Source organism: Cyprinodon tularosa, unplaced genomic scaffold (assembly GCF_016077235.1).
Source record: "Cyprinodon tularosa strain WSP-4 unplaced genomic scaffold, ASM1607723v1 ctg1225, whole genome shotgun sequence".
Classification (NCBI taxonomy): domain Eukaryota; kingdom Metazoa; phylum Chordata; class Actinopteri; order Cyprinodontiformes; family Cyprinodontidae; genus Cyprinodon; species Cyprinodon tularosa.
Genome location: NW_024038032.1, coordinates 29,390 through 38,660, shown reverse-complemented (window position 1 = coordinate 38,660; position 9,271 = coordinate 29,390). Strand labels below are relative to the sequence as shown.

The 9,271-nt window shown below is 47.2% G+C and overlaps 1 protein-coding gene across 1 annotated transcript in view; it reads right to left on the bottom strand.

The window, feature by feature from the left end:
* Nucleotides 1-3,791: 3,791 nt before the first annotated feature.
* The window catches only part of abhd18 (abhydrolase domain containing 18), a 29,830-nt gene continuing 24,350 nt past the window's right edge, over nt 3,792-9,271 (bottom strand). The window contains exons 10-13 of the mRNA XM_038276177.1: nt 5,657-5,832; nt 5,227-5,363; nt 4,467-4,629; nt 3,792-4,207 (exon numbers count right to left, since the gene is read on the bottom strand). Coding sequence (XP_038132105.1) covers nt 4,150-4,207; nt 4,467-4,629; nt 5,227-5,363; nt 5,657-5,832 — 534 coding nt within the window. The 3' untranslated portion in view covers nt 3,792-4,149. The remainder of the gene's footprint in view (nt 4,208-4,466; nt 4,630-5,226; nt 5,364-5,656; nt 5,833-9,271) is intronic.

Genomic DNA, 9,271 nt, shown 5'->3' with positions numbered 1-9,271 from the left:
TTTTCTCGTCTGTTTGATTACTGGGATTTTATTCCTGCTGCTCAACAGAACCAGCACATTGGTTCTGATGGCTCACAGGTCCGGCCTGATCCAGTCCTGCAGAATGATGATCAGATGGATCATAGCGACGGTAAAGTGGAGGTCTGCATCATGAAAGAAATGTAGGAGCTTAGCGACCCATCAATTTCAATTCAATTTCAATTCAGTTTATTTATATAGCGCCAAATTCACAACACATGTCATCTCAAGGCACTTTACAGTTCAACCAGATCAAATAATCATCATCAGAGCCCCCTAATGACCTTTAACCTCCCAGATGACCACCATGGCCAATCCAGTAGAGCCAGGCGCCGTGTGATTTTTTTTTACCCTTTACAGACCGTTCTCCAGTTGTGTGAGAATTTTCCCATCGGGCCGACTTTCAGCCTGATGGTGCGTGGTGTACAGGGGGTAACGAGGGGCGATCAGCCTCTAACGACCACCTCCTGATCAGGAATCATGAGGTCGGGAGAAAATCAAACATGTTTGAAATTCAGTCGGCTGTCGTAAGGTGGTCGTGGGCAAATCGCTCAGTGGGCAAACAAGGATTCTTCTTCCTCTCAGATGAAAACCCAGAAGCATGGTGGGGGTGCAATTAGTGAAATGGAGTTCTTCCTGTAAAACTGACAGACCGTAGTAGCCACGTTTGCTCAGCCGTGTCTTTGTCCAAATACGTCGTCGCCTTTTCTTTTTAGGACTTTCAGCACCAAATTGCCAAGGCAGCGCATTTCACTCTATTGAGCTTCATATTCCTCTTCTACTGGTTTGACTTTCGGATAGACGAGTCCGAGTGGCGCCATCTCACTGCGGAGCTGAGTCCCACCTGGTTTATAGACGTACAGTGTGAGCAGGTAGATCGCATCAGTGCGTTGTTGTGTCACCCTGCGGTTTCTGTAGCTGCATGCAACGATTTAAAAAAAATCACAGTGTATGCCCGGCTTAGGAGGGATCAGAGCCTCCTTTGGTTACTCCTCATTCCTTGTTCCTCCTGCAGTATAATAATCTCTGTGCTCTTCATCACTAGTTAGACCTGAAGAAGCCTCTTGGATGAGAGGAGAAACGTCTTCTAGAAAACTTCACCTCCAGTTGCCTAAACTGAACTTTTAATTTTTGACCAGGACCTTGATGACTAGTAATCTTCACCATGTTCTCACTGAAGTGACAGAATACGAAGTTTTTCAATTACAAGCTGACTGTAAAACGTATCATAGCCCAGAGGGTGACAATGGTCAGTACTTTCTAACATCTATCAGTTTTATCCTTTATTTTGTTTTAAAACTTGAGGAATGATGAAGGTTGAACAGCAGGTTATGAAGGTGTTAAGAGATTTTAATTTGGAATGTATAATTAGTCTATTATGGTCAGATTTCCTGCCAGACCTGCCTTAACCAGACAGAAAACCTCTGGAGAAAATGAAATGTTTTACAGTTAGACTGGGGTCAGTTCGTGACCATTTCCACATCTAAAAGGGGGAATGTTGTGCTACAAACCATGATGATAATTTGGGCCACTGTCCACCAATGTCCATGCTTTATATGAACTGTGTCCACTGGGTGAGGAAGATGAAAGTTTTGCTCTGTAGTTGACTTGCTCTACAACACCCTCCAAGACAATATCAAAAGACACTCCTCAGGGGTGCTCCTTTGCCCCCATGGTGTTGGAGGACAGACACCCCACACCACTTCCTTTCTGGAAGCTTTCCAGGAGGTTCGTATTTGAAGAGGCACAAGCATGGAAAACCCAGACCCAAAGTACAGATCTCCAGACTGATCAAGGCTAAGTGAAGATTGTTTATATTTTAGAACCAAACTGCTGTAAAATAGAATGTTTCCAACATTTTCTCTGAGTTTCAGAATCTTTAGATGCTCACTGATATCCTCCATTTTAGATGTGATTAATCTATCTCTGTTACAGGGATATGTACCAAAGGCTTTTAAGGTTGCTGGAATTAAACCTCTTCTTGAGAAACTGTCTCTTGACCCAGATGACTTGGTCAATTATAGACCTATATCCAGTGTTGTGCCTGAACTCGTTCATTGAACGAAAGTTCATGAACTCGTTCATATTTTGGGCGAACGTGAACTGAACGTACTGCATTATTGCCTGATGAACGTTATTGTGAACTCGTTCATTCTGGTGTCTATGAACGGCACGCTCTCTCAGTTCAGCTCCATTCAATAGGTTGCCAGATTTCTATAAAGCCCTCCAGGTGAAACCCCGGCTAAATCACACCGTAAACAGGCCTTAATATGTAGCGGGAAAAACACCCAATCTGGCAACAGCAGCTACCAGCGTCGTAGCCTACAGCCGCGTGCGTCATCAAAACAAAATGCAGCACGGAAGCCACAGCAGCATGGAGGCGACCGTGGAGGCGACAAAGCAGCAGTATGATCACTTAAAACAGGTTTATGACCAGGTGGTCGGTGAGGATGATGGCAACAATCTTACATTTCTCTGCAAACTTTGCCCGCCGGCTTTCAGTAAAAAAATCTGCACTTAAATCAAAAATTCTTGGGAAAGTAGTTGCCAAACAATTTTGCTATCACTTACACCATAATGAACTATTTAAAGAGTTTCAGTCTGGCTTTAGAGCTCATTATAGCACTGAAACAGCTCTGGTGAAAGTCACTAACGATATTCTCATGGCCTCAGATAATGGACTTGTATCTGTGCTCGTCCTGTTGGATCTCAGTGCTGCATTTGATACAGTTGACCATAATATTCTTTTAGAAAGACTTGAATATTTTGTTGGAATTAAAGGAACAGCACTAGACTGGTTTAAATCTTATCTGATTGATTTCAGTTTGTTCACGTTAATGATAAATCTACCTCATCCTCCAGGGTTACCTGTGGAGTACCACAGGGATCAGTGCTAGGACCAATTCTCTTTACTTTATACATGCTCCCAATTGGTAGAGTTATTAGACAGCATGGGATTAATTTCCACTGTTATGCTGATGATACCCAGCTATATCCGTCTATAAATCCAGATGAAGCTAACCCATTACATAGATTACAGGCATGTCTGAAGACATAAAAACCTGGATGACTCTTAACTTTCTCCTTCTGAATGCAGATGTGAAATGGTATTTTTCCTTGGCCTGTTTGTGAGTGATGTTAAAGTCTGTCTTTTCTTTTTCTTGAATAGGAGTGATTACTTAGGAGCCTTGTTGAGATGAAAGGAAAGGAAGGAGGTTTGAAAGGAAGTTTCCCCCTAGGTTAGATAAGGGGGAAACATGTCAAGATTCTCACGTCCTAGTGTGAATAGAAAACAATTGTCATCTCTGTCCTTTGATGAACTAAAGTGTTTCTCTTGGGAAATGTTAATGTGTGGGGAGTCCCCTTTTTTATGCAGGGGTTGGGATGCTGCAGCCTCAGATCTACACTGAGAGCTGCATTCAGCTCGTCATGTTGTTCTCCTCTGCAGAGTAAAATAAAACCTTTTCTTCCTTGGATATTACCTCTCAGTGCTCATCAATTTTTTACTCCACACAGACAAAACAGAAGTTATAGTCTTTGGACCAGAGTCTTTAAAAAAGAAGCTGATTAGTCAGTCACTTCATTTGGATGAGATTAAACTGATTTCAGATAATAAAGTAAAAAATCTTGGTGTTGTTCTTTCTGTGAAATGTCCTCCAGCATGGAGGTTTGCCTCATTTCCACCTAGAAACAGTTTTCAAAACATCACGGGGTGTGAGACCAAACCTGCTCTGAAGGTTTGATCCTCCAGGCAGAAGAAATAGACGAGGCAGTGGCACTCAGATTGGTTATATTATTCAGCCTTAATATATTTCAGAAAAATCAGATACAAAAGGTGATGAAATGTAAAATATTCCACTCTGATGGACGTTCTCACAGCGAGCTGCGCAGGAAACGCTGCGTCAATAAAACCTTCAGGAATTTACTCCACATTCATGATTTCATTGGTGGATCCAGACGTTTCTGTTAGGAGGGAAGGTTAGGATCCAAACACCACCCAGAAAAACAGATGTTTCTACAGGAGCCTGATCCTCCAGAACCAGAACACATCAGCAGGAGGAAACAGGAAGTGCACGGTGGGATCATCCTTTCCCGCCATGGTTCAGGTCCGCTGGCCTCGGCCTCCTGAGGCTAAGGAGAGCTTGGATACTTCAGGCAAAACCGGTCGAATGCATCATAGATGGACTTCCTGTTGGAACAACCAGACATCAGCAAAGGTTTCAACAAAAACTCCATCATCAATGAAAATATGAAAGAGGCACTAAGAGTTAGCCGTGAGGGGACGTCGCTCCCTCCACGTGGGACGTGAGGGGACGTCAGTCCCTCCATGTGTGCTTTATGAGCAACGGCACTAATCCACGTTTCCCGTTGGGGAACTTCTCAAACCCAAATTGAACGAGCAGGCAAAGGCTTTGGCCTCTAGAAGGAAACATGGAGGCAAGTTTTACCTGAAGAAGTTCTGTTTGAACAGGTAGGCACTGATGTGTCCTCCATTCAGGTAACGGACTTCACATCCGGGCCAGATCTCCTGCAGACTGAGGACTCCTGTCCGAGGGATGTAGGCGTCCTCTCTGGCCTGGATCACGATGATCAGACTGGTGTCTACTGGGACTGGAAGAGATCAGAAGACAACTCTTAACTGGGACCCAGTGGGAGGAGCCGGGCCGCTCGGAACGGCACTGCAACCTCCAACTGGGAAATGACTGCAGCTCTATTTCTGAAATGTCTGGATGAAAACCTGTGGTCTGATCTTCAGCATCGATTCTATTGCAGAAAGTTTAGACCATGAACTGGAAACTAAGTGATTGATCAGTTTTTCCACTGGGATGGTGAATGGGTTCTTTCTGACGCCGTTTGTGAGCCTCTGTTTTCTTTGAAAGCTTCTCTATAAATAAATCTTTACTTCATGTCAGAGTAAATGTTAACCAGCGGTGGAAGCTCTTGCTTGTTTTCTCTGGGAGTGAAGGATGTGCTGAACATTGCTGAACATTCTGGGCTAATAATTATAAGATAATTATAATTAGAGGCGACTCAGAAGCAGATCCACCAGTTAAGGCTGAACTTTGTTTATCTCATAATCAACCTGATTTCTCCGAGTTGACAGAAGGAGAACCCGTCAAACTGCTCGACTCCTGGAGCTTTTCAAGCTTAACATCACATTCCAGACACATGGCAGGTAAGAGGTTCGTCCTGTGGAGAAAAACCAACCAGAGAAGTTGGCCATGTGCGTGCACTCATCCATTACTCCCTTCATGAAGCTGATGGACTCGGTCTGCAGTGATGGTCGACAGCAGGTGGCAGAGTTCATGTTCCTCCCACGGCCCACGCTGGGAGCACTCGGGGGTCTAACGGGTAACAAAGACAGATTTGCTTTACAGGCCAGGTGCTAAAGCTTTGGAGGCGAAGAAAACAGTTGAAATCAAACACCAGAGATCAGTTTACTGAGAAGCAGTTACTGGGCAGTGGGCAGTCCGCATGTTGGATTTTAAATTTCATAAAGATTTATGGGGGTTTGGTCTCCTTTATATAGATAACTAAATCCTAGAAGTCAGAGAAAAAAATAAAATGCTGCTTTTGAATATACGTTTCTCAGCAGCTTAGAGGAACCAACCAAATAAAGGTTTCAAAGACTGATTACCTTGGTGGAGTGTTTGTTCCACTGCCTTGCTTCTCGGCGGTGCCACTTGTAGCGCACTGCATGTCCACGTTAAAGCGCCGACCCGCTGATACCTGGAGACCTCCAGGAAGGTCAAGCAGATCCCCTAACGAGTCCAACCTCCTCTGCACTTCTGTTCCCATTTTATATGAATCCACCTGATTGTTTGGAACACAAAGGGGAGTCCGCATGAACTTATCTGTTCCCATGGCTCTGATAAAAACTGCAATGCACCTTCAGTCCACAAGGTGGGGCTAATCATCCACCACCTTTAACAAACAACATTTTCTTTTGTTACAACTGACCAATAACATACAGACCATGAGCAGCTTTTTAGTTTGCATGAATCCATAAACAGGAAAAGTTTGATTTGTTTTTTTAATCAACCTGCAGAACAAACAATGTTTTATCAGATAGAATTATTAGATATTTCTGCAGCACCAAATATTTATCGGAATAAAGACAAAAGACAAAAAAAAAAAAGATAATCAGCCAGCAAGTACAGATGTTTGATGGTAATATTTCTAAAATATAAAAAAAAGATAAGAGGTTGGAGCAGATGATTAAAGGGAACAACAGTTCTATTTCATCCCTCAAGCACTGAATGATCAGTCTTGTGCAGGTCGAGAATTAGTATCAACAGTCACCTGTGACCTACCAATCAGCGATCGCCTATATAGGAACGTGACACCGGTAGTTCAGTCCTTCTCATCTTCTGGCACGCAGGTTTGTTGTAAAAGTTTTTTTTCCACAGACATGAGAGTTTTGCTGTATTACCGCTTCCTCCGTCAGCCTGCTGCTAGTAGCCCCATGATCATTTGTGTTCGGGGCTGCGGGCGTGCTCGCCCTCCAGGGGCTGTGCAAGTGATGATTGTTGTGCCTACAGATCTCATCTGGTGTTCGGTAAGTCTGTTTTCTTTTCATTTTCTGAACCCTGCGGGTAGCGGCTCGCCCCACTGGTGTTGTTTAATTTAGCAGCTGATGACTGCTCATTTATTTACCTCGCCGGTTGTGTTTTTTTGTCTGTGCTGAGTTCCTTGGTCAGAAATAATTGAAACAGCAAGTTGCTGTTTGCATTTACCTCGCTTGTGGCGTCCTCTGCCCGTGCTAGATTTTTTGTTGAACGTAATTGAAATACTTGGTTAAATTTGGCATTTACCCAACTGGGGGCGATTTCAGCCCTGTCTAGTTAGTGACGTTACTCCAGAGTATAGGCTCTGTCACTGGGATATGGAAAACCTCTGTTGTTCCACCTGCTTGGGCCCTTTGCAGCCCGAGGATGGTCATGACTTATGCCCCCCCTTGTTTGGGTGTTGACCACCTCAAGGAGATGCTTACCGATGCCGCCTGCTCCAATTGCAGCGTTCTCTCCCATGCGGTGTGGCTGGCCCGGCTGTCCTCACTTGAACAGCCCGTTCGGTGGATGGGCTCTCATCAACAGAAACAGTTGCCCCCTGGCCAAAGGGTATGCCCTAAACGGCCTGCTAACGGCTGGAAAGAAGTCCCGATATTCGAAAGGTGGGCTGTCTTCTAAGGTGAACCAAGAGTTAGCCAAGATGAAGGCCCTGCTCCAGTCCTTGCAACCTCCCCTTGATCAGGGGTTGGTTTTGTCTCCAGCTACCGATGAGGCTTCAGTCGTCAATGAGGACGCCCTCTCGGTGGCGGCTTCTGACACCCTTTTCCGAGGGGAACCCCGGGTACGTAGCCTACAGGGGTCGGATGCTAAATCCAGCATCTCTATTGGAGGCATGGGGGAGCCAGTGGCAACTGCTATCAGAGCTGCCCTGGCACAGTTACGGGTGAATTCTCCACAGGTGAAGCCTCCCACCTCTAGCGCCTTTTTTAGGCATTGTGAGACTGAGACGACCACCTTTGCTGTCCCGCCTTCAGAAGAGTACATCAGGGAACTTCATGCTTGCTGGTCTGATACTCGGGCTCTTTCCCGCCCAACATCAGATGGATGAGCCCTCGCTGCGATGCAGGAGGCCCCAAAATTTGGGTTAGGGCAGATGCCCATTGTGGAACCTGGCATTTCCTCCCTTATTGTTCCTCTGGACGAGGCCCTCCGAGCTGGCGCTTGCTATCCACCACAGTGTCGCATCACGGACGATCTGCTTTGCCGAGCCTACGATTCAGAGGCTAGGATGGGGCATATTGGAAACTCCCTCTCCCATTTGCTGCTGGGTCTTGCATCTTCCCTGGAGGGCCGATCACTTGACCAGTCGACTCTAGGCATGCTGTATGCATCTCTCCAGGCTTTTGCCTTGATGTCAAGGGACCTGGGTCATACAGGGTCGCCCCTGCAGGCTCGGGGAATCCGGATCCTGCTTTATCTGGACCATTAGCTTATTTGTGCCGCAACCCGCAGTCAGGCAATCTGGAACATTCAGTTGGTGCTCTCCCCCAAGTTCACCTGGGTTCTAAGGTGAACTTGGAGAAGAGCCTCACCCCCTCCCAGGTGACAGTGTTCCTGGGTATCCTCCTGAACTCTGTCACCATGACAGCCCGCCCTTCTCCCCAGCAGGTGAAAAGTATTTTAACCATGTTGCCTGCCTTCTAGCGTGGCGCAGCGCCACGGTTCTTGGATTATCCGCGCCTTCTGGGCATGCAGACCGCTGCTTCCAATGTGGTTCCACTGGGACTTCTCTCCCTGCGCCCATTGCAGATGTGGCTGAACAGCCTGGCTCTGGACCCCGCCCGCCGGGCACACAGGCACAGACGAATCTCTGTCATGTCTCACTGTCTTCGGTCTCTCTCCCCATGGGGGAACGAATCCTACATCGTGGGAGGAGTTCCGCACGGTCCCCTTCCATGCTGGAGGGACACTGTTTATACGGATGCTTCTACTCTAGGTTGGGGTGCAACCTGGCGAGCCCGCATAGCGCAGGGGGTGTGGTCCACACGGTAGCAGAGGGAACAAATCAAGGTCCTGGAGCTGCTGGCTGTGCCCACACGCTCCAGACTTTTTTTCCGGGATTACAGGGGAAGCATGTGTTGGTCTGGTCGGACAACACCACAGTGGTCTACCATATCATCCACCAAGGTGGGTCCAGGTCCCCAAAACTGCTGTCCCTAACATGCCAGCTCCTGGTTTGGGCGTCATCTCGCCTCAGGGCGGCCTATATTCCAGGTTGGCGCAACAGACCCACAGACTTCCTTTCCCGCACGTCGCCTCTTCCGGGGGAGTGGCAGCTCCACCCAGAGGTGGTAGATCACATCTGGGGGACATTCGGCAGAGCGGGCATGGATCTCTTTGTCTCCAGAGAAACGGCCCACTGTCCCCTCTGGTTCTCCCTGTCAGACAGTTCCTGTCCTCTGGGATGACCTGCGCTGGCCCACGATTGGCCCAGAACTCTCCTGTATATCTTTCCCCCATTGGGCCTGATTCCCTAGACCCTCCTGCGGGTTCTCCAAGAAGTTCACAGGCTCCTGCTGGTAGCCCCGTTCTGGCTGGTGAGGAATTGGTTTCCTCTGCTGCGCAGGCTTTATTACAGCTTGCCGACGCGCCTCCCTTCCAGGAGGGACCTCCTGTCCCAACCGGGGGGGTTGGGTTCTCCAGCCTGACCCGGACCACTTGCGGCCAGCCAACTGTTTACA